The 26,090-nt window shown below is 41.6% G+C and overlaps 1 protein-coding gene across 1 annotated transcript in view; it reads left to right on the top strand.

Moving 5' to 3' along the window:
* doc2d (double C2-like domains, delta) overlaps positions 1-26,090 on the top strand; it is a 71,334-nt gene that overhangs the window by 27,522 nt on the left and 17,722 nt on the right. Inside the window, exons 5-8 of the mRNA XM_036579646.1 lie at positions 1,660-1,769; positions 16,164-16,290; positions 16,471-16,527; positions 18,606-18,730. Coding sequence (XP_036435539.1) covers positions 1,660-1,769; positions 16,164-16,290; positions 16,471-16,527; positions 18,606-18,730 — 419 coding nt within the window. The remainder of the gene's footprint in view (positions 1-1,659; positions 1,770-16,163; positions 16,291-16,470; positions 16,528-18,605; positions 18,731-26,090) is intronic.

Genomic DNA, 26,090 nt, shown 5'->3' with positions numbered 1-26,090 from the left:
TCAAGTCTGAGTCGAGTCTCAAGTCTCTGGGGTTCAATTCCGAGTCGTATCTCTGGGGTGCAAATCTTAGTCAAGTCTTCAGTCTTTGGGATTCAAGTCTGAGTCGAGTCTCAAGTCCAGTCGAGTCTGGAGTCTCTGGGGTTTAAGTCTAAGCCGAGTATAACAAGTTTTGTTCATTCTTTTTCCTTAGGCTGGAATTTCTCGAGTCCGAGTTGAGTCGGGAGCCGTCTCTTTCTTCCTGTTTTACTGAAAGCCTAGTTCTAATAGACAAGCTTCTCCACTGCCGTGCAGTGATGGCCTCACCTGGCTCAGGTGATCTCTCCTGATCACAGCTGCAGTGTCTGGCTTTAGTCACAGTGGAATTCAGCAAACAACACACAGAAATAAGTGATGAATGCTCAGTCTGAGACGCTCTCGACACGATGAGTGGCCTGTTTTATTTATTAATGCAGCCCCGTTTCTAGTATTGCTTTGATTTGTTGGATTTTTTATTGTTTGTTTTTTCTATTTTTGCCTCTTCTTTCTATGTTGTTTTTACTTTGCGTGTAAAGCACTTTGAGCTGCATCTTTAATGTATTAAAGGTGCTATATAAACAAAGATGATATGATGATGATGATGATGATAATGATTATTATTATTTATTATTATTATTATTATTATTATATTATTATTATTATTATTATTAGAGACTGCACTGTCACTGTCTGGCTAGATGACTTAAGGGGATCTGCTTTTTTAAGCATTTATTCTTGTAATGTCTCATTCCAGCTGCTCCAGAAATCCTTCAGAAATGTGTTTTTCCTGTGGTTTTTTTCAAAGTGACCTGCAGGAAATTGTGAAGGAAGATCGAAGAATTTCCATAACAATTGTGCAGCATTACTCCGTTAGGAATCCCTCAGGAAAATGAGCGCTGAAAATCCTATAGGATTATATTCCTTCAGAAATATCCTTCACATTTTTCCTGCAGGTTTTACCTTCAAATCTTCAGCAGGAATCCTGTGGTTTTTTTGTAAAGGAGTAGAGCTCCAGCTGTGTACAGAGTTCTGTCAGCTACGGTCGGATTTGGACAGAATTCGCTTTACGCAAATTTTTTTCTTGAGCTACAGTTGAATAGGGACAGCTTGTCTGCTGTAAACTTCTTGTTGTGGTTTATTTAACAGAAACCACAACATGAAGGTTTTAGCAGCCAATTGACCAAAAAAGTAATGTTTTTTAAATAATTAATATTAATTAACATCAAATATAACATTAACATTAAATATTAGAATGTTTTTAAGAATGCTGGTAGCTGAGCTCTTATTTTGCTTCTTCTGAATTTAATTTCATTAAAAATGTCAGGATTTCTCTCCTTTACACATTCAGTCCATTAATCTGTTTACATTCTCTCTCTCTCTCTCTCTCTCTCTCTCTCTCTCTCTCTCTCTGTGTGTGTTTCAGTTCAGTGCTTTATTGGCAGAAGCCTCAGAGGTTACATTAAGGCCAGAGTAATTAACATAAACACACATAAAAGAAACAATGGACAATGTTACTCAAAGTAATGACTGGTAGCATGAATTGAGCTCTCTCTCTCTCTCTCTCTCTCTCTCTTTCTCTCTCTCTCTCGCTCGCTCTCTCTCTCTCTCTCTCTCTCTGACGCTCTCTCTCTTTCTCTCCATCAGGCGAATAAATTGCGCACTAAAACCCTGAAAAACACATTGAATCCGGTGTGGAACGAGACGCTGGTTTATCACGGCATCACCGCGGCCGACATGACCACCAAAACTCTCAGGTATGAGCTGCAGTCTGTTTATAAGCTATGAGCAGGTATGAGAACTACGCCTGGGTGATACGGTCAAAACTGTAGAACAGACTCAGTTTATATCACAATACCTACATTTAGAGTCAGTTATTCATTCAGCCTAATGAGAAACTGTAGAACAGACTCGGTTTATATCAAAATACCTACATTTAGAGTCGGTTATTCATTCAGCCTAATGAGAAACTGTAGAACAGACTCAGTTTATATCACAATACCTACATTTAGAGTCGGTTATTCATTCAGCCTAATGAGAAACTGTAGAACAGACTCGGTTTATATCACAATACTTACATTTAGAGTCGGTTATTCATTCAGCCTAATGAGAAACTGTAGAACAGACTCAGTTTATATCACAATACCTACATTTAGAGTCGGTTATTCATTCAACCTAATGAGAAACTGTAGAACAGACTCAGTTTATATCACAATACCTACATTTAGAGTCAGTTATTCATTCAACCTAATGAGAAACTGTAGAACAGACTCAGTTTATATCACAATACCTACATTTAGAGCCAGTTATTCATTCAGTCTAATGAGAAACTGTAGAACAGACTTTTAAGAACAGTTTATATCACAATACCTACATTTAGAGAACAGACTCAGTTTATATCACAATACCTACATTTAAAGCATCTTTTCTTGTTCTGAGACATTGTTTTTCATTTTTTTGATATAATTTAGTAAAACTATCTGCGCTTTACATTGTATGAAAATTTCGTGATGAATGAATCATTAGAAATTTTCCAATAATATAATTTAACTCTGTAGTTCAAATATAATTCCAATGCTGATAACAGCTAATTCTAGCTAACTATGTTTATTGTCCCACTGGCTTGTGCTGTTGTGAGTGAACAGATAGACTTCTTCTCCCTCTCTGTCTGGCGATAAGGAGATACGGAGCGCCACCTAGTGTGCTGATGTAGCAGCTAAACAAATTTTAAGGCTTTGCTGGTAAAACTGGATTGTGAAAATATGTGTGCAGTAATTGTATTGAAAAAGCTTCTAATTTTGATGATTATTGTTATCTGCTTATCACACAGGCCTCAACACTTAATCTGTGTGCAGGTTGCGAAAAAAATTAGATTGTCAGACAAGCAACGTTGGCTGGGTCATCTGTCATATAAGTAGTAAATCGTCGCCATCCAAAAAAACCCAAGAGTCTCTTTTTTGTCGTTTTTCATTTTTTGACATAATTTAAGAAAATCAGCTGCCCTTTACATTCTGTGAAGGTTTGTGATGAATGGACCATTAGAAACGCTTCAAAATTGCTTCAAATAAAATATCTTTACATTACCTTACATTACAGGAGAGAGCAAAAACTGTCTTTACCTTTAAAGTTCACATTTTGGAGTTTTTTCTTTAGACAGCAACGATAAGAATCAGCAAATACAACATAGCATTTCAGGCTATTACCACCTAATCATGGCTCCTCTGACCACATTTTATTATGAATTTAAAAAACAAGGCACTGATTTCTCATCTAACAACTTTAGTATTGTTGCCTACTGTCTATAGCATTAATGATAGCTAGCAAACAAGGCTAACTTAGACTAAGTAGTGTGCTGGGTCTTACCTTCAGTGTTGTGGATATAATGTTCAGTAATCTTCCAGCTGCTGTTTCTCTTTCTTTGATGTGGTGTTTGGTATTTTTAATGCTTTGTTGTGGTATTAATGCTTTCAAACGTTGACATGGCGGCACACCACGCATTTTCGCTCCAGTTTCCCGCTGCTGCTGAATGATTAATTCCCTGCTCCACTCAATGTGACATAATAAGCAAAATGTAGACAAGAACACGGCCAAGTTGTCGAAGAAAACTTTATCGCAGTACAAATAAAAATGCTTTTATCGCTCAGCACTCTTCCCCACTCTCTGGGATCTGGGTCATGGAAAAGAAACTTAGTATCTCGAGCAGACCACAGCAGCTAAAGGTCCATATGGCCAGTGCTGCTGACCCTCAGCGAGGTAAACCCCAGCAGACTGGTCAGCTTTGTATTTGGAAGCGGTCAGCAGGCCTCAAAACTCAATACTGTTCAGTTTTGTTTGTATAGTGCTTTCTCAGCCATTCAAACCCATGAGGTATGAAAAATGTGACAAGTCCAGAAACCAATCAAATTACCCCCAACTCCCAGGCGCTCAAGTGCTGTCCACCAGGAGAAAATCTTAATGAAAGCTAAGCATTGTTCTGCCCTCTGAGACTAAAATACAATAAAATATGTCAGAAACTGATGCGCTTTCTATGTATTCTGACTTATTTGCTAAACAGCTTTTGCTTACAATACCAGTCAGAGAAGATCAGTACAAACATTTTTCCAAAATGTTCTTTTGAGAACATAGTCAAGGTCATTCTAACACTCTGACTGACCATCATTTGTGTTCTACACTGAATCACAAGTCTCTATAAATTTCCCAATACTGGTGCTTGGGCCCCTATAATTGCCGCTCATGGCTAAATTACTGCAGTGTAATAATGTTGACGGCCATTTAGCAGCTCTGCGGTTACAACAGTCCATAGAAACCAACATGTTTGATAAAAACAGCATACATTTCAGAACAAAACTAAGTTCTAGATAATTGTATTAGTTGCAAACAATAATAATTCACACATACTAACATTCTAACATTTTTTCAAAAGCTGATGAAGAAAAGAATCCAGATGTGAGAATCCATATTTGCTGCTCACTTTCAACTGCATAAACTGTTCGCTTATGCTAATGATGGATCATTTCACTGTTAGAGAAACGCTTTGGCTGAAAAACACGTTTACTTGTCTTAGATATGGTCAGTCAGACAAGACGTGTTTGGAACCCAAATCTTGCTTCTTTAGTTCAGCGCTGGAATCATCTACCATGAACAAACCACTCTGAATGATTTTGTTAACATCTCAAGCATTGAATCATGGAAAACATGGGAAATCGGTGGAATTCCTCTTTACTCAACGTATAACTGATTGCAGAAACTAGTCAGAAAGTGAGCTACTACATTTATCATTTATTGGCTATGTTTACTATTTGCTTCCCACTTTTCCTTTTTTCTCAACTCTCTAGGAAATAATTAAAAGCTTTATTATTTTTTATCCTGTTAACTGTCGCCCCGTTTTTGCCTGAAACAGCGTACCCGAAGTAAAAGGGGGCACTGTTCACACATACCTTATAGATATAGTCATAATCTTGGTCTCATTTAAAGGAAACAAAAAAGGGTGAATATATACAGACTTAGCCAGTTAATATCTAGAACTTGTTGGGCATTTCAGTGTAATTTACACTGGTTGGAATTTACCACCATATTACCCCAAAATTACCTAGTACTTACCTACCACTGGAGTTTGAACCTCACACTTACCCAGGTCATATCTAGAACTTGTTGGGCATTTCAGTATAATTTGGCGGCACTGTCTTGGAACTTACCATCATATTACCCAAAAACATTATCTAGAACTTTGGAGTTTGTACTGCACATTTAATCAGTTAATATCTAGAACATGCGGGGCATTTGGTGTAATTTAGACTGTTTGGAAATTACCATCATATTGCCCAAACAAAATTACCTAGTACTATGGGGTTTGTACCTCATACTTACCCAGTTCATATCTAGAACTTGTTGTGCATTTCAGTATAATTTAGTAGGACTGTCCATGGAACTTACCATCATATTACCCAAAAACATTATCTAGAACTTTGGAGTTTGTACTGCACATATACTCAGTTCATATCTAGAGCCTGTTGGGCATTTGGTGTAATTTAGACTGAAATTGGACATTATTATCATATTGCCCAAAAATTACCTAGTACATTACCTAGTACTATGGGGTTTGTACCTCATACTTACCCAGTTCATATCTAGAACTTGTTGGGCATTGTAGTAAGATTTAGTAGGACAGTCTTTGAATTTACCATTATATTACATATTCAGTTCAGTAAATAAACAGTAAGTGTGTATTAAAATGTACAGTAGTGAGTCTCTGTAGAGGATGTGTAACTTATTTACACTTAGAAAATCAACCTGTCATTTGGCCAGGGGGTGTTCAAACTTTTGCACATGATTACATAATTAATTTCTGCATTCAGTTATAACTTTGATTGATCAGGTAGCCTGTAAGTGACGTTTGTTGTTTTTGGGGATTCCACAGCATTCCCATTTGACTGATTCCCTCTGACAGGCTCAGGTGCGAGCTCAGGTGTGTGGGCTCCAGTTGTTTGTCTGTCGTGTTCTCACACTGGACCTTCTGGCTGTTCTCCTGATCTTGACCCCTCAGAGTTCTGCCGTGTCCAAACCCTCACAGACAGTCCACTGGTCTGAAACAGTCCAGCTGCTGCTGTTTCTATTACGTGAACTACAAATCCCACGAGTCCCTCTGCTCACCTCGTTAATCACTCTGAGAGCGTATATGCTAATGAGGAGAACACTGCGCTCCAGTTCTGAGGCACTGAAGTCAAAGAGAAAGCACTCAGCATTACTCCTCCACAGAGAGAGAGAGAGAGAGAGAGAGAATAGGACTGTTAAACAATTAAAATAATGAATGCCATTTAATCACATTATTTTGCATAGTTAATCACAATTTGTCACATTTGTCTTATTTGCTCAAATAAGCCTCATCAGATTTAGGGCTGAACGATCTGGGGAAAATACCTAATTGTGATTTTCTGACCAGTAATGCGATTGTGATTTAAATACAAGACAGCATTAAATAATCTAGAATATAATCAAAATTGCAACTCTTTTGATTTGAATATTGTACTCTTCCAAATTGGGATTTTATATATAATAAAAATGTAATGCATACATGCAATTAGATACATGTGCAATTGTGTGTGTATTCATACATATATACACATGTATATGTTGTCGGAAAAAAACCTCGTATCTCCATTTTTGTTGTTTTTCAATTTTTGACATAATTTGAAAATGCCTGTTGCTACATGTTTACATTGTGTCAATTTCAATCCCACCTGCTCCCGCAGAACATCGGAATCATTTGTCCCGCTCCCACCTGGCAGTGCTGTCAAGGCAAACTGACATCTAATATTTAACTTCACTGAATTCACTAAAAATAACTCAGCTACTTCACTGGCAACAGCAGCGATGACATCAACGATGACCCCCTAAACCATGGCAGTGCGATCCATGGCGGACACCACAATTATATGTATTACACATACAATTACATATACATATATATATATATACTGATCAGCCATAACATTCTGACCACCTCCTTGTTTCTACGCTCATTGTCCATTTTATCAGCTCCACTTACTATATAGGTGCACTTTGTAGTTCTACAGTTACAGACTGTAGTCCATCTGTTTCTCTGATACTTTGTTACCCCCTTTTACCCTGTTCTTCAGTGGTCAGGACCCCCATGGACCCTCACAGAGCAGGTACTATTTGGGTGGTGGATCATTCTCAGCACTGCAGTAACACTGACGTGGTGGTGTGTTAGAGTGTGTTGTGCTGGTGCGAGTGGATCAGACACAGCAGTGCTGTTCCAGTGTAACTGAGTTAATTGTTTTTGGACTTACCATCATTTTACTCCAAAAATTACCTAGAACTTTGGCTTTTGCACCTCACACTTACCCAGTTAATATCTAGAACTTCCTGTTGGCTTTCTAGTGTAATTTAGTTAATCGTCTTGTAACTTACCATCTTTTACTCAAAAAATTACCTAGAACTGTGGCCCAGAGAAACTACCTAGTACTTTGGAGTTAATAAGTAAACTGAAAGGGGCTGTAAAAGTCAAGAGTCAAAGAGTCAAAGGAAAATGTGTTAACGGCACTGAAAATTTAGTGGCGTTAATTATTTCACATGTTAAAGTGATAACACGTTAATTTTGACACCACTGAAATATGAATATCCAGCCTGGAAAACTGTGGTGCTGAACTGAGTAGATGTTAAATAGTGAATTCAGCTGTTTTAAAGTGCACCACTGCTGATGTGGTGTCACTCGTGCACACTCAGCTGGATTATTCACTGTATGGAAACATTGTGTCCTAATGAGAGATGTGCTGGAGGGAAATATTTGAAGAGAACGTTGAATGGAACCCATTATCCGCTCCTCTCTGAATAACGTTTTTGCATTCAGGAACGCCCCTAGCGGACAGAGTACGCTGAGCTATTCAGGGCAGCGTTCAGGAAAGATTATTCCGGGCTGCGTCCCAGACACTGATATCATTTCTGTGGTTTATGTAACAGCAGCGGCAGAGAGAGAAAAGTGGCTTCCAGCTTTAGAGGAGTGTGAGGAACTGGAACCAGGCCCAGAAAACATCCAAACACTCCGAGGAGAACCAGCTCAGCCGCTGCTGAGTCAGTAGCAGCTCAAACTCAGTGAGGGAAAGTTCACACCTCGAATAGGCCGGAGCAGATCCGGGACATATGGTCCGATCTGATGAGCAGCCGGAATCCTGCAGATTTTCACAGACTTAAAGTAAAAGCTCAGCCAAAAAGATCAAATACATTCCCACACTCACTCCAAATGTAGTCATAGTGCTATAATCAGCAGATTCACGTTTAGCTTTAGCATTGAAGCTACAAGGCTAAAGTTCTAGCAAGTAATGGAAGCTAATATTCGAAATTTGACGTTTGTTCAAAGTCTTCTTTGAACGTAGGAGAGCGAGGCTGCAGCGTCAAGAAGGTCTACAAGCAAAGGTTAAAGAATCCGAGGACGCGAACCAAAGAAGTGACCGCGCCCTTTTTATGGCAAGCTGAACACATTCTGGGTGATGAGCCCAGCTGTCAGTCAGTGAAGCTTCCTGTTGGCTCCTGTGATGCTGGTGAAGATGAAGCTGATCCTCCGGGAGTGACTGGCGTTCGTTGGCGGTCGTGATTGTTTACCTCTGGATGAGCCGTGAAGCAGCGTGACGCTCTGATCTTTAGCGCATGCGGCTCAGTTTAGAGCTGATCTGTTTAGACTGATGTACATGTAGGTCACTGTAGCACAGCTTTTGCTACTCCAGGCTCAGGAAGGACGCTGGAGGCACGGCTCAAGTTTGCAGCAGACATTTAACTTTATTTCGCACACGAAATAAACAAAATCAACTCAACCAAAACTAAGCTGGCCACTTTTCAGTGGCTTCAAGCTAAAGTTTTCAGTTCTTTTCTCACTCGAGCTTTTCAGTTCTTTAGTCTCCAGTCTCTGCTGCTGCTGCTCGTCCCTCTCTCTCTGGAGCAAGAGCTCGTTGCTCATCTCGGCCGCCTGGATTGAACGTGAGGTGTAGTGAAGTGGCCTCGCTGCGGAACAGGAGGCAGGGCCGGCGCGGCTGAGTTCGGGACTTGCCTCCCACCTTTGTGTCTCTTGTGGCCGTCGTCATCGTCGTCCTTCGGCGACGTTCAGGATTTGCGTGCCGTACCCCACTCACGGTTCTCCTCTTCCTGCCATCCTCACGGGGCTTCTTCCTTGCTCGGAGTTCGGGCCGCGCCATCCTGCTGGCTCTCGCGGCTGTCATCGGGGCCCGGGAGAAAAGCACATGCCATACTCACATTTAAAAGATATTCTAAACAGTCAAACAAAAAATCAGATTTGCTGAGAAAATTTAGATTTGGGACGCTTAATTTTTGGGATGCTTTAGATTTGGGACGCTTAATTTTTGGGATGCTTTAGATTTGGGACACTTAATTTTTGGGATGCTTTAGATTTGGGATGCTTAACTTTTTTAACGCTTTCAAGTATCTCTTGCAAGCCAGACTTCTGCTATCATTAGAGAGTCTAGTACATTTGGTCATTTAACATAGCCAAGAACCGCCTACTTTGACAAGAACAGGCAGTTTGACTGACAATCAAACCAACCAATCATAAACCATTGTTTTTTTCTGTCTGTTTTTCTAATTTCTACTCTGTTTTAGGGTTCTTCCCTTCACATCATGAGGAGGTTCTTTAAGAGGTTCTTTACAATCACATATTCACACACTTTTACAAAAATGATTTTTTAAAGAACCATCCACTGAAATACTGACTAAATAATAACCGTTCTTCTATGGCAGCACGCAAAGAACCCTTTTGTACCACTTATGTAGGGATTTTGAATTGTCTTGGTGGTTGCTAAGATGTTACTAGACCATTTGCTATGGAATCCCAGATGGTTGCTAAGATGTTAGTTGACCGTTGCAGTGGTGTCCCAAATGGTTGCTAAGATGTAGCTAAACAATTGCTATGGAATCCTGGGTAGTTGCTATGCTGTTGCTATGGAATCCCAGGTGGTTGCTAAGATGTTGCTATACCATTGCTGTGGAATCCCAGGTGGTTACTAAGATGTTGCTAGGTCATTGCCATGTTACCCCAGGATGTTGCTAGGTTGTGGCGTTGAAATTCAAGTGGTTGCTAAGATGCTGCTAAGTCATTGCCATGTAACCCACTGGTGGTTCCTAAGGTGTTGCTTGGCCGTTGCTTTGGAATCCCAGGTGGTTGTTAAGATGTTGCTAGGTCATTGCCATGTTAGCCCAGGTGGTTGCTAAGGTGTTGCTAGGCCATTGCAATGTGAGAGATGTCTTTTGTGCTTTTCTGACATCATTTGTGGCAGTGAGTTTTGAATTTGAACATTCCACCATTCATTTCCTCTGGGGAACAAAAATCACATTTGAACAGACACCGTGTGAAACCTGTGTGTGTGATCTGTCCCAAAAGCACAAACACACAAGGCTCAACTACTGATTTCACACTGATTTGAAACGGTGTAAAAGTGTAGCTGGTGTTCAGTGTTGGATTCAGAGAGAGTGAGCTGTTCACTTTTTCACTGTTCACTCTCAGCTCCGCCCACCGAGCAGAACAACCTCTCTCTCCACAGCCTCAGCAACATCAACACCATCAGAGGAGAGTGGAGAGAGAGGGAGAGAGAGGGGGAGAGAGGGAGAGAGAGAGAACAAGAAAAGAATAGGAGGAAGTGAAGAAAGGGGACAGGTAGAAAGAAAGAAAGAAAGAAAGAAAGAAAGAAAGAAAGAAAGGACAATAGAGAGAAAAAGAAAGAGGACAATAGAGGAAGAAAGAAAGAAAGAAAGGACAATAGAGAGAAAAAGAAAGAGGACAATAGAGGGAGAAAGAAAGAAAGAAAGAAAGGACAATAGAGAGAAAGAAAGAAAGGACAATAGAGAGGGAGAGAGAGAGAGAGAACAAGAAAAGAATAGGAGGAAGTGAAGAAAGGGGACAGGTAGAAAGAAAGAAAGAAAGAAAGAACGAAAGAAAGGACAATAGAAAGAAAAAGAAAGAAAGAATGGACAATAGAGAGAAAAAGAAAGAAAGAGGACAATAGAGAGAAAAAGAAAGAAAGAAAGGACAGTAGAGAGAAAAAGAAAGAAAGAAAGGACAATATTGAGAAAAAGAAAGAAAGAGGACAATAGAGGGAGAAAGAAAGAAAGAAAGAAAGAAAGAAAGAAAGAAAGAAAGGAAGGAAGATGGAGGGGAGGAGAAACAGACAAAAAAGAAAAAGAATAAAAGACATGTAGAGAGAGACGAAGAGATTGGGCAGAAAAAGAAAAGAAAGAGTGAAAGAGACAGAGAGAAAGAAACAGAGATGGAATGGAAAAAAGAAAGAAAGAGAGAGTGATGAGGTAGATAGAAACAAAGGAAGACAGACAAAGAAGCAGAGAGAGCAAAGGAGTAACAGAACATGGAGAGGGAAGAGAGAGAGAGAGAGAGAGAGAGAAAGAGAGAGAGAGAGAGAGAGAGAGAGAGAGAGAGGGAGAGAGAGAGAGAGGGAGAGAGAGAGAGAGAGGGAGATGACTAGTCCTGCGCCCTCTCTCGCCCTCCCTCTCGGTCTCTCACCTCTCCCACGGTGTGATGTGTGTTTATAGTTCAGTGGAAACAGCAGATCAGAATGAACCTCACAGACTCACACAGAGCCAGAATAACACCGCATCACCGTCAGCTCCACCGTCAGCTCCACACCACCGTCCCCCAACACATCCCCTCACAGCAGCTCCTGTCTGAGTCTGAGTCCGAGGTGGGTCTCTGAGGTGTAAGTCCGAGTCAAGTCTCTGAGGTCCGAGTCCAAGTGGAGTCTCTGGTGTGAGTCTTAGTCATGTCATGGGGGTGTGAGTCAGAGTGGAATCTCTGAGGTGTGAGTCTGAGTCAAGCCGTGATTCTCTGAGATGCAAGTCTGAGTCTCGAATCTCTGAGGTGCAAGTCTAAGTCTCGAGTCCCTAAGGTGCAAGTCCAAGTTGAGTCTCGAGTCTCTGAGGTGCAAGTCTAAGTCTCGAGTCCCTAAGGTGCAAGTCCAAGTTGAGTCTCGAGTCTCTGGCCCGCAACTTCGAGTCGAGTGTTGAGTGTCTAGGGTGCGAGTTAGAGTCCAGTTCTCTGAAATGTGAGTCTGAGTCGAGTCTCGAGTTTCTGAGCTGCAAGTCAGAGTTTAGTCTAGAGTCTCTGAGTCAAGTCTAGAGTCTCTGAGGTGCGAGTCCGAAACGAGTCTCGAGTTTTTTGGAATGTAAGTCCGAGTCGAGTCTCTGGGGTGCAAGTCCGAGTCGAGTGTTGAGTGTCCACGGTTCAAGTCACAGTCAAGTCTTGAGTCCTTGAGGGGTAAGGTCAAGTCTTGAGTCACTGGGATGTGAAGCCCAGTAGAGTTTGGGTCTCTAGGGTGCAAGCTGGGTGCAACATTAGTCTGAGTCAATGACTTGAGTCCCTATCTGTGTGAATAATCAAAGAGTGGAAATTTAATACCCCTCTATATGTTACACTGTTTGCCATCAGTTCATTCACAGTTTGCATCAGCCGACCACTAACCTTTCATCAACGGTCAGTTTCTGACTGCAGAGCCGCTCTTAGCTGGATATTAAAGTAGGCAGTACAAGGTAGGTGTTTCTAATAAAACGGCTGGTTAGAGGAATCGCATGGTAGGTGTTTCTAATAAAGTGGCCAGTGAGTGGAAGCACAATGTGGGTGTTTCTAATAAAATGGCCAGTGAGTGGAAGCACAATGTGGGTGTTTCTAATAAAGTGGCCAGTTAGTGAAAGCGCAAGGTAGATGTTTCTAATAAAATGGCCAGTTAGTGAAAGTGCAAGGTTGGTGTTTCTAATAAAGTGGCCGGTTAGTCGAAGTACAAGGTAGGTGTTTCTAATAATGTGGCCAGTCAGTGAAAGCGCAAGGTAGATGTTTCTAATAAAATGGCCAGTTAGTGAAAGTGCAAGGTTGGTGTTTCTAATAAAGTGGCCGGTTAGTCGAAGTACAAGGTGGGTGTTTCTAATAAAGTGGCCAATGAGTGGAAGCGCAATGTGGGTGTTTCTAATAAAATGGCCAGTTAGTGAGAGTGCAAGGTAGGTGTTTCTAATAAAGTGGCTGGTTAGTCGAAGTACAAGGTAGGCGTTTCTAATAAAGTGGCCAGTTAGTGGAAGCAAAAGGTAGGTGTTTCTAATAAAGTGGCCGGTTAGGAAGCCGTTTCAGCTCAGTGACAGAAGAGCTGTAAAAGTTCTGTATCATTATCTGATCTGAAAACAGGCCAAACCTCAATGACACTGAAATAGAGTTGAAGACTCAGAGCTCGAGATAATGACAGTGATTCAGTGCCAAAAGTACTCTGGAGCTTCTGGAACCCTCCGGAACGCTCTAGAACCTGGCAGAGAGAGCGGCGTCAGCGCAGTGTGGGGTTTGAGTCGTGCTGCTGTTCACATCTGGCAGGTGTGAGTGATACAGCACAGTGAGAACACACCCGTCACACAGAGTCACCAGACCTACTGCTAAATCTCTCTCTCTCTCTCTTCTCTCTCTCTCTATTCTCTCTCTCGCTAACTCTCTCTCGCTAACTCTCTCTCTCTCTCTCTCTCTCTCTCTGTCTCTCTCTCTCTGTGTTCTCTCTCTCCTTCTCTGTCTCTTGCTCTCTCCCTGTCTACCTCTCACTCCCTCACTCATTCTTTTCAGTTTCTTATGCTCTTTCTATCTGTCTCGCCCTCTCTCTCTCCCACCTCTTTCTTTCTCCCTCTGTCTCTTTCTTTCCCTCACTCTCCCTCTTTTTACTCTCCCTCCCTCTCTCACTCTATTCACTCTCTCCTGATTCTTTCTTATCTCTCCTTCCTTTTTCTTTCTCTCTGTCTCTCATTCTCTCTCTATCTCGCTCTAATCTCTTTGCTTTCTTTCTTCCCCGTCTCTCTCATCTTTGCTTTCTTTCTCATTCTGTGTCCTTCTTCTCTTTGCATCTCTCTCCTTCTCTATTGTCTCTCTCTCTCTATCTCTCTCTCCTTTCTCCCTCTCTCTGTCTCTCACTCTGACATGTGAAAGCTGTTTGTGTCTGAAGAGCTCTGCAGGGATCTGCGGAGAAGCTGAGACTCGCTGTTGTCTTTTTTCCTCCCTCTGTCTTTCTTTCTCTCTCTTCAGTTCAGTTCAGTATCAGGAGCAGCGCAGAACCCTTCAGCTTTAACCTTTACAACTACAGTCATTACCGTTGCTTTGCTGTTTAAACTGTTTAAAGCGATGGTTTGGCAGATACTCTGTTCAGCCCTTCTCTCTCTCCTCCCTTACAAATACAGTCCATCAGGCCAGGTGTGTTTTAGGTCTGAAGTTCGCTTCTTTCATTTTAGCACTGCAGCTATGCAGGTAAAAGTAATGGAAGCATATATCCCACCAATTAGCAGGATGCTAACACATATTGAAAAAATATATATCGCTGCAGTTGGATCAAAACCTTGTATCACCAAAATGGTAACTTTACAGGAGAAGGAAAAAACCTACTTTACTCTTAATGTAAGTCAATGGAACTGGATTTTTTCCAAGTCGACAAAAAAACCCGACAAAAATAGAGATACAAGGTTTTGTTCTGACAGCAGCAACATATTCCAAATATATTTATCAAATAGTGATCTGCACTGTACTTTACATTAACCATGTACGTCTGCAGTCAGACTCTCACACACAATGTATTTCACATAAACAAGATATCAGATCATAACTGCATTTTCACAGAGTATCAATACCCACAACACTCGCTTCTGTCCTGTTAAAGGATCATTAGATCAGATTTAAAATGAAGACACTGGAACACAAATTCATTTCTAAAGGTATCAGACAGTGAAGCGCATCAGACAGGATTTTCTAATAAAGTGGCCAGGTGTTTCTAATAAAATGGCCAGTTAATGGAAGCATTTCCACTAACAATTCATTTCAAAAGGTATCCAAACAATAAAGTGCATTAGACAGGACTTGGGCTATTTTCCAAAATTTTCAAATGTATTTGATAAACACATTTACATACGTTTATTTTTGTATAGTGTATTTCTACATTGGCAATATATTCTGAAATACATCTTAGTGTTTGGAATGTATTTCAGCGTGGACCGCAATGTATTTGAAATGTGTTTGAAATATACAAAAAATATATGTCCACACTCACCTCAGACCATGTGGAGGTGTTCAGCATCTCTGATAGACTTGATTGTGTGGTTTCTGACACTGTATGACTCACTGATACCTATAAACATGGACTAAAGTATATTAGCATAGCTACAAAGATCAGCAGCTGTTCTGAAGTCTGAATTTTGTCTGTGCAGCCATCAAAACACAGTGATGTCAAATTTCATGTAAATAAATGTTAAATTTAACATCATGGTGTTTTATGTATGGGTGCTCATTCCCAACCTTGTGTGATTACATTAGCTAACATTAATGGGTTGTAATGGATATCCTGGATGCTAGCTAGTTTCCTGACCAGCAATGGTAGCTAATGAGGTGGCTGTAAACCTGTTAATGACCCAATATTAACTATTATCACTGTTATCACTAATCAAACATTGATTCCACAGCAGACAGACAGCACACAAATAAAGACGGTCAGCTAGCATGGATAACCTAGGCTAGCACAGCTAATACGCTTGGTAATTACTTGGTAAAGACCAAGTTAGCTGTCATTAACATCATTATTTCAAATAAACTGTTTAATCCACATCTGTCTCTGTCCTCTGGGGGAATCGGTGAATATTATGGAAGCCGTTATAAGAGGCGAATATGTGCTGGGAAACTTATTTACCTCTGTATTAGCGTTAGCATTATAGGAGGGAGCAGGATAGACCAGTTTTTCATACCAGAGCACAACAGAATTGGCTTTTTCGCTTGTATTATTTTGGGACAGACATACATTTGGGGAATGTACACTGGGTTATTCATTAATTTAACATTTTTGGTCTTGACTCCAGATTTCTTGCTGACTCTGCACTCATTCTGAAACATGATTTTGAGGTTCAGTTAAGTTTTTACATTTTATGTAAACAGGTTTTATGTAATATTGTCATGTTTACATGCTATTTATTCAAGTTTAGTTAAATAAATGTTCTATATTTAATGGCTTAATGAATATGCTTATTTACAGGATTGGTCTAACAAACTAATACTGGTGTGTATTTGTCAATTTTTCAACTCTTTCTCTGCTCTCTCTGTTTCTCTCTCTCTCTCTCTGCAGGCTGTGTGTTTGTGATATGGACCGTTTGGGTCGTAATGAGTTTATCGGTGAGGTCCGAGTGGCTCTGAAGAAGCTGAAAGAGGGAGAAACCAAACGATACAACATGGGCTTAGAGAGAATCGCTCAGGTGCGTACACACGTGTGTCCATCGCACTGCAAAAAAGATCTCAGTAGGCGAGTTCAAGTGAAATCTACTCAATGGATCTATTATTTCTCATTATGAGATTGCTGTAAGAATATAAATAGATGTTATTTTACACATGTTTGTTTGTTTTTTACATTCTTTTTCTGTCTGTTTGTCTTCCAGACTCGAGAGGGCAACAACCAGACTGTGGATCAGAGCTCTCAGCTGGTGGAGGAGGAGGTAGGTGCATTGTGTTGGTGCTTCTGTATGAGTGTAAATCTAATAGAAATTTAAAATATAGTAAAAGGTCTTGTAACTGTGGTGTAGAGTCACTGAAGCAGCCGTCCCAGAAAGCATTGTAGCTTTGGTGTAGAGTCATCCAAGCTGTTGGCCCGGAAAGCCATGTAACCATGGTGTAGAGTCACTGAAGCAGCCGGCCAAGAAGGCCTTGAACCTGTGGTGTAAAGTCGCTCAAGGATTCGGCTAAGAAAGCCATGTAACTGTGGTGTAGAGTCACTGAAGCAGCCGGCCTGGAAAGCCTTGTAACTGTGGTGTAGAGTCACTGAAGCAGTCAGCCCGGAAAGCCATGTAACTGTGGTGTAGAGTCACTGAAGCAGTCGGCCCGGAAAGCTTTGTAACTGTGGTGTAGAGTCACTGAAGCAGTCGGCCCGGAAAGCTTTGTAACTGTGGTGTAGAGTCACTGAAACAGTCGGCCCGGAAAGCCATGTAACTGTGGTGTAGAGTCACTGAAGCAGTCGGCCCGGAAAGCTTTGTAACTGTGGTGTAGAGTCACTGAAGCAGTCAGCCCGGAAAGCCATGTAAATGTGGTGTAGAGTCACTGAAGCAGACGGCCCGGAAAGCCACGTAACTGTGGTGTAGAGTCACTGAAGCAGTCGGCCCGGAAAGCTTTGTAACTGTGGTGTAGAGTCACTGAAACAGTCGGCCCGGAAAGCCTTGTAACTGTGGTGTAGAGTCACTGAAACAGTCGGCCCGGAAAGCCACGTAACTGTGGTGTAGAGTCACTGAAGCAGTCGGCCCGGAAAGCCACGTAACTGTGGTGTAGAGTCACTGAAGCAGTCGGCCCGGAAAGCCTTGTAACTGTGGTGTAGAATCACTGAAGCAGTCGGCCCGGAAAGCCACGTAACTGTGGTGTAGAGTCACTGAAGCAGTCGGCCCGGAAAGCCTTGTAACTGTGGTGTAGAGTCACTGAAACAGTCGGCCCGGAAAGCCACGTAACTGTGGTGTAGAGTCACTGAAGCAGTCGGCCCGGAAAGCCTTGTAACTGTGGTGTAGAGTCACTGAAGCAGTCGGCCCGGAAAGCCACGTAACTGTGGTGTAGAGTCACTGAATCAGTCGGCCCGGAAAGCCTTGTAACTGTGGTGTAGAGTCACTGAAACAGTCGGCCCGGAAAGCCACGTAACTGTGGTGTAGAGTCACTGAAACAGTCGGCCCGGAAAGCCACGTAACTGTGGTGTAGAGTCACTGAAGCAGTCGGCCCGGAAAGCCACGTAACTGTGGTGTAGAGTCACTGAAGCAGTCGGCCCGGAAAGCCTTGTAACTGTGGTGTAGAGTCACTGAAGCAGTCGGCCCGGAAAGCCACGTAACTGTGGTGTAGAGTCACTGAAGCAGTCGGCCCGGAAAGCCTTGTAACTGTGGTGTAGAGTCACTGAAGCAGTCGGCCCGGAAAGCCTTGTAACTGTGGTGTAGAGTCACTGAAGCAGTCGGCCCGGAAAGCCTTGTAACTGTGGTGTAGAGTCACTGAAGCAGTCGGCCCGGAAAGCCACGTAACTGTGGTGTAGAGTCACTGAAGCAGTCGGCCCGGAAAGCCTTGTAACTGTGGTGTAGAGTCACTGAAGCAGTCGGCCCGGAAAGCCTTGTAACTGTGGTGTAGAGTCACTGAAGCAGTCGGCCCGGAAAGCCACGTAACTGTGGTGTAGAGTCACTGAAGCAGCCGGCCTGGAAAGCCTTGTAACTGTGGTGTAGAGTCACTGAAGCAGTCGGCCCGGAAAGCCATGTAACCGTGGTGTAGAGTCACTGAAGCAGTCGGCCTGGAAAGCCTTGTAACTGTGGTGTAGAGTCACTGAAGCAGTCGGCCCGGAAAGCCTCTGAATCATTAGCCAAAGTCACTCTTGGCCTCTATTTTGGTCAATACAATGGTCAACTCCTTGGCCAGCAAGGAAAGATCCACAATCATACACTCACAACATGAGTGATGAGCTGTTTAACAGGACTATGGCAAAAATGTATAAATATCATTGATTCATTTTTTCCTCCTCTCTCTCTCTGTCTCTCTCTCTGTCTCTCTCTCTCTCTCTCAGCGTGGTCGTATCCTGGTGTCTCTGTGTTATATTGTGGAGAAGACGTGTCTGGTGGTGGGAATTATCCGCTGCGCCCACCTCGCCGCCATGGACTCCAACGGCTACTCCGACCCGTTCGTAAAGATGTGAGTAACAGTGGAGTGATTCTATGACCAAAAATCAAACGTACCCAGGTCTCCTCCTTTACCTCAGATGTAGCTGATGAGCCGAGACCTGTTTGGTGTCTGAAGTTTGCTTCTTTAGCGCTGGAGCCGCAAGGCTGTGTGTCACAATGCCACTTTATGAGAAAGTGAAATCATAGCTGTATTTGCTTTGTATCAGTCAACATACATGCACAGTGGACCGTAGAGTTTGCAGTTTTGAGAAAGTAAATACATCAGAAATTTTAATGTTATCACAATCATGTTTTATCCCCCCAGAGAAGTGTGTTCGCTGTAAGCCTCTGCAATTAAAATCTAACTCTAACTGTAGATATCACAAGTACTTAAGCCTGGAAATAATTACTTGCAATCAGACGCAAAAACAGAAACCCCCCTCATGCTTAATGGACTGAAACCCTCCCCTTGTGCACAAAGCTGAAGTGACAGCATGTGAAGCAACTGAAAAGACTTGTTTCTCCACGGTCCCTTGAACATAGGATGGAAGACAGTCAGTGATAACTAAACAATGATTGAGATATATATATATATATATATATATATATATATATATATATATATATCATTGTTTAGTTATCTTCCATATATATATATATATATATATATGTTGAGGACAGTAATGAGCTCAAACCCCCCACTAGGCTTAATGTGACCGCAGTATTGCGGTAATGCGGATGCGGTTATCTGAGTGTTACGAGCTTCAACTTTTCACTACTGAATTAAAGGGGAACTCCACCAATTTTTCAAAATTACTTAATCATTCAATTGTTTAAATGTAAACAAAGTCATTCAGAGTAGTTTGGTGTGAAATGTTTTAGGCCGAAACTTCCCCTTCAAGTCGAACACAGCATTATACCCACCAATTAGCATGGTGCTAACTTGCATGCCTAAACCATTGCATGCGTTTTGCTCAGTGTTTTCTGCGCGGCCCACCAGTGTTTACGCAGAGTTTTAGACAAAGTTCCACTTATCATCACTCATTTTCCATTTACAGTCCAATTTACTGTTTTTTCTTCCTTCCTTTCTTTAGTTATATGTTGTAAATTAGTTCAGTAAATATTTTTAATCGAGCTCAGTGTCAGAAACATTTTCGATAAAATCATTTTATATCAGGCCTAGTCATTATTTTTTTTCTCTCAGTTGTTTGTAATATTTGTCCTTGTTTATTTTCTAAAATAAGAGTCTCTGTGGATTTAAAGTCTGTTTGAGGAGATTAAAAACTAGTTAGAGCTTGTTTGCAGGACAGTAATCTGGGTGGTCCGAGGGGGAACCAGCATTGGCAAACAGTCAGCGGGGTGTCGACCTTATCAAGCCAGCTTGCTATCTGGGTAGATAGGAGGAGCTATACGATGTTCAGAATTGACACCAACACTGTGGATTTACACTGTGTGTGTGAACGATGTTGTATTATCTTATAAAATAAACACACAGTACATATGAAACGTATGTCTTCTGGATTTGAGCCCTAATTAAAATCTAATCCAATGTTGCTTTAATCACCGACTGGCTAAATCTCCTTAATTCAGACTAGATTACAGCACTGCAATGCTAAAGCTAATTCCGCTAGGCTAGGCCAGGGCTTGCTCTGTCAGAACCGATGATCAAAGTGAGGGCAACCGTGTTCCCCCGGCGCCCGGGTGCCTCTGTCGGGGTCAGAGGTGCTGCTGTAGCAAAGAGACGTGAAATGTTCAGAGTGCTGCGGAGCCCCCCGTAGACCTGAGCCCCCCTCAGCTCAGCTCATGCTGGTGTTCCCGACTTCAGCGGGAAGCGCTTTTTAGTAGCTTTCTGCATCCTGAGGTGGATATATGTAGCACAGGTATAGCCGTGTGCATAAGTTCCATGTTTGTGTTGATTTTCTGAGTGTGAGTAAGTGAACACATCCTCCACAGAGACACACGTCTGCATATTTTAATAGACAGTTACTGTTTATTTGCTGATTTTAATATAATGGGAGAAATAAAGTATTAAATTTGGCCTGTGCAAAAGTTATGGCACGTTTGATGTTACATTTCATTTTTTTCTAATACGTTAACGGCCCCCGGTGGAGGAGTTTAAGTATCTCAGGGTCTTGTTGACGAGTGATGGGAAGAGGGATGGTGAGGTTGGCCGCAGGCTGGGACAGGCAGCAGCAGTAATGTGGTCACTGTACTGGACTGTAGTGGTGAATAAGGAGCTGAGCCATTAGGCAAAGCTCTCTGTTTACCGGTCGGTCTACATCCTGACCCTCACCTGTGGTCATGAGCTTTGGGTAATGACCAAAAGAATATGATCGTGGATATAAGTGGTGGAAATGAGCCTCTTCGCACGGTGGCGGCTACACTCTACTGACAGGGTGAGGAGCTCAGTCATCGAAGAGGAGCTCAGAGTTGAGCCACTACTCCTCCACACTGAGAGGAGCCAGTTGAGGTGGTTCAGGCATCTGATCAGGATGCCCCACTGGACGCCTCCCGGTGGAGGTTTACCAGGCACAGGTGACTAGGACGAGACCCTGAGGTGGTCCTTATATCTCCAAGTTGGCCTGGGAGCGGTTCAGGGTCCCCTGGAATGAGGTGGAGGAAGTTGTGGAGGACAGGGTCGTCTGGGATTCTCTGCTCCTCCAACTGCTACCACAACCCTATCTGGATTAAGCAGCTAAAGATGATTAATGAATGAATGAATATTTAATTCAGCAAATAAAAAGAAATTTGCAGAAGTACTCATGTGTGAGCAACAGAGCAACAGGCAACCAGTCGTTTCTGGTGCCTGTTGATGATCCGTATCTGCGACCAGCTGTAACAGCATGAACTGTTGTCAGTAGTTACTGCTGATTCGGACGCGGCAAGTTGATTCACCTGATAATGAGCACAAAATGTCAAGAGGTTAAGCTGAGCATCCAACAGAACGCTCCAAATTTGACATTTATATAGCAGAGCAACCTTTTATCCCCATAGAAAACAAACAAATTGGCAAGCAAGCATTCAGATCAAACATATAGATTAGATTTAACCAGAGCCCTTATCTCTAAAGAAGTCCATAAATCCCTCAGAGAGATTTCCGTTCAACTAATCCAGTAGTAAAACAGGGAAACAACAAAATCAGAATGTAAACAAAACACCAAACTGTCCAGTAAAATAGTAAACACAGCCTTCCTGTAAATAAGTCAGATCATTTACACAAAATGTTTAATTGAGTGCTTAACGCAGGTTGAGTGCATAGCTGCCTTCACAACTTCAGCTACAGACCTGACACATCAGAACACTCAGCAGACCCGGCCCTTCCTAGCCAGCATGAGCCCACTGAGTGTGACTTCAGCATCAGTGAGTGATCTGGCTTAAAACACCACCCAAAATCCTGATTTTAGCTCTGTGCTTTTAGCCTTCATATTATAACAAAGGGTTAAAAACAACAACATCATATGCATATCAGAGCACTCAGCAGGCCCAGCCCTCACTGACCAGCATGACTTTATCCAGCTAACAGCAAGCATCAGCCAGCAGTCCAGCTCCAAATATTGCCCGAAATCCACTCGCTGCCGTTATATTAGCTCTCTGTTAGCTTTTAGCCTTCATATTATAACAAAGGGTTAAAAGAGTGGCATGATCCACTCATAAGAAACGTTTTTAAAAGTTCTGAACAATTAAAATAAAGCCTGTTTTGCTGTGTATCAGAGTTTTAACACTCGGCATGAATCCCAGAGGACAGAAAATCAATAAAAAATTGCCAAATTCATAAAGATATCACAATCCTGTTACCGTTTACATGGCAAATAATGGCCTATCTGAGCAGCCCAGGGTCTCCTGAAAATAACATGTCTCATGTAAATACTTCATAACTGTAATTGAAATTGACCAAAGTACCAAAACAGAAACACTATATAAGCCACCCAACAGGTTCTGTTATGTGTCAGAGTCACAAAGCAATACGAGACACGGTGCTTTAGCGCTGAGACACTAATCGAGGTTAGATTTTCACAGTTTGGCTTATTTAAAGAAACAATGTCTGAATCAGTGAAACGTTTAAAAGTAGGTGTTTCTCAGCCACACTGAACACCAAAACCAAACACAGTGGCTGAATCGCGCTGCGCTGCGTTGTCAGGTCTGTTTTTAGCTTGGTGACGAACTTTAGCCGTGTTTCTAGATAACAGTGTGTCATACAGTGTCTGATTACTGAGCAACGCCACCGACGCTCACACTGAGCTTCACCTGCAGGACAAGTGAGCAGCTGGAGTCAGACAGCATACGGTCAGCAGAGCCACCACACTGAGAGTGTAATGGAAATAATAGACCATCACGGCTGGAGTGACCCATTCACAGAGAGAGAGAGAGAGAGAGAGAGAGAGACAGAGAGACAGAGAGAGAGAGAGAGAGAGAGAGAGAGAGAGAGAGAGAGAGAGAGAGAACAAAGAAAGATAGAACAGGAAGGAAAGAGAGAGAGATAGAGACAGACAGAGAGAGAGAGAGAGAGAGAGAGAGAGAGAGAGAGAGAGAACAAAGAAAGAGAACAAAGAAAGAGAGCAGGAAGGAAAGAGAGAGAGAGAGAAAACAAAGAAAGATAAAGCAGGAAGGAAAGAGAGAGAATTAGAGAAGAGAGAGCACAAAGAAAGATGGAGCAGGAAGGAAAGAGAGAGAGAGAGAGAGCACAAAGAAAGATAGAGCAGGATAGAAAGAGAGGAAAAGAGAGTTAGAGAAGAGAGAGAACAAGGAAAGATGGAGCAGGAAAGAAAGAGAGAGAGAGAAAGAGAACAAGGAAAGATGGAGCAGGAAAGAAAGAAAGAGAGAGAGAGAGAGAGAGAGAGAGAACAAAGAAAGATGGAGCAGGAAGGAAAGAGAGAGAGAGAGTTAGAGAAGAGAGAGAAAAGAGAGAGTTAGAAAAAATAGTGATAGAGAGGAGAAAGGAAGAAATGAGAGTGGAGAGAAGAGAGAGAAAGATAAAGAATGTGAAAAAAGAGATGAAAGGAGAGAGATTCCTGAGGAAGGAAGTGAGAGAAGTGAGAAAGAAATAATAAGAGAGAGACTAAGAATGACGGAAAGAGAGAATGAGAAGAGAGAGAGAAAAGAGAGCATGAGGTAGAGGAAGAAAGAGAGAGAGAAGGAGAGACAGAGAACAAAGAATGCGAGCAGGAGGAAGAGAAAAAAATAAATAAAGAGAAATAAAAAGAGGAAGAAGGACATGGAGAAGGGAAAAGAGAGAAGAGAAAGAAAAAGAAAATCGATGAAAAAAGAAAAAAGTTATGAAAGTAGAGAGAGATTCCTGAGAAAGAGTGAGAAAGAAGAAATAGAGAGAGAAATAAAGAAATAAGAGAGAGAGAGATACTGAGTGACAGAAAGAGCAAGAAAAAGGAGAGAAAGAACAAAGAAGCAGGAGGGAGAGATAAATAAACAGAGAAAAGGAGAGAAGATCAGAGAAGGAGACAGAAAAAGGAAGATAGAAAGAGTGGAAAGTGATGAAAAGAAATATAGTGAGAGAGAAGAGAGAGAGAGAAAAAATAAAGAAAGAAAAGAAAGGAGAGAAAAATGATGAAAAGAGAGATAGAGAAACCAGAGAAAGAAATAGTGTGAGAAAGGAGAGAGAGACTTTTTCTTTTACTCACTGTTATATTTAAGCAGTAGAACACAGAGGGAGTGTGTATCGCGGAATAACATCACGGCTGTGATTTGGTGGCCGTAGATCATCACAGCCGTGATGTTATCGTGATAACACACTCCTCGAGTGTTCTACTGCTTTAATACAACAGTTAAATAAATACAGTAATAAATTAATAAACTGGGCCGTGAACGCGGCGTTTAGTATGTTTTAATGTTCACAGTTCCTTCACCAAATTATAGTTCCTTAACGAGCAGCTTGTTGCTACGTCAGAGTAACGAGCTCCGCCCACTCGCTGCTCAGCCGGCAGTTCGTTCTCCAGCTCCTTACACTAAATTCCCAAACTGTCATCACCACTGAGCAGCTTTTCAGTCGGCAGCTGTGACAGAAGAACAGCTGAAACAACCTGGAATCAGCCAGAAATGAACCCAACACCATTCGCCAAACGTGTAGTCTGATCTTCAGAGTCTGACCAAATCAGACTGAGCCATAAAACTGCTGCAATATCAAGTTCAGCTCAGTTTTGTCAGTTTTTGCCAGATCAGTATTAATGTTGTTTTGTTCCAGCCAGTCTGTAAAGCATCTTACAGCCCATTTAGTTTGGCGAATGGTGTTGGGTTCATTTCGGGCTGATTCCAGGTTGTTCAGCTGTTCTTCTGTCTCAGCTGCCGACTGAAAAGCTGCTCAGTGGTGATGACAGTTTGGGAATTTAGTGTCGTCTCATCTTCAGAGTCTGACCAAATCGGCTGTCGGTCAAATGTGATCTTAAAAGTGTCCGTTTTCTGTTTGTGGCAAAGTAAGAAGTAAAAACGTTCAAATGTCTTGAGCGTCTCCTACAGCTGTCAAAGTCGTTTTATTTTATATATATTTTATATAATATTTTATAAGTATGTGCAATTTTATTATTGCATTTACTTTCATATTACGAATTCATAATTAACACTTTCTCTTATTAATTGTTGCGGTGTCATATATTAATCTTTTTTTATTTCGTTTTTTTAATTAACTTTTTATATATAGATCATTTTTGTAATGCTTTGACAAAACAAATGTAAATTTGTCAATAAAGTTGACAAACCTGAACTGAACTGAACTGAGAGAGAGAGAGAGAGGAGAGAGAGGAGAGTAATCTCCTCATGCAGGTCAGCAGCAGGAAGTAGATCCGTATCTAAAGCGTGTAACTGTAAGAATATCGTCCACGCTGATTCTGTGACATCACAGCCATGACCCTCCTGTCTGCGCTCTAAAAGTGGAGGTAAAGCTTTAGTGAACATTTCTGATTGGATTTTACACAAATTCACACACAGGATCTCACACTCTGACATTCTCCTCCTCACTCCTCTACAGTCATCTGAACATCACTGAGGAGCAGAGGAGCCTCCTCCACCGGTCTGGAAACATGGTCTCAAATTATTATATTGAGGCCACAAATTACTGTATTCGGGCCATAATTTACTATATTGAGCTCACAAATTAACACATTGAGCCCACAGGTCTATATACATTGTCGCCATAGGTTACTAAATATGAGGACCATCATTTACTATATTGAGGACAAAAATTATTATATTTAGGCCACAAATTAATACAATCTACTTTCTAAAAAAGTTGCGACACTGTGCAAAATGTAAATAAAAACAAAATGCAATGATGTTTAAATCTTTTAAAAACTATATTGATTAAAAATACTACAAAAACAACATATCAAATGTTGAAACTGAGAAATTGTATTGTTTTTTGAAAAATGTTTGCCCACTTTGAATTT

The sequence above is a fragment of the Colossoma macropomum genome, unplaced genomic scaffold (genome assembly GCF_904425465.1).
Source record: "Colossoma macropomum unplaced genomic scaffold, Colossoma_macropomum, whole genome shotgun sequence".
NCBI classification, from domain to species: domain Eukaryota; kingdom Metazoa; phylum Chordata; class Actinopteri; order Characiformes; family Serrasalmidae; genus Colossoma; species Colossoma macropomum.
The sequence above is the reverse complement of the archived record's forward strand: the minus strand, read 5'-3'. Positions and strand labels throughout refer to the sequence as shown.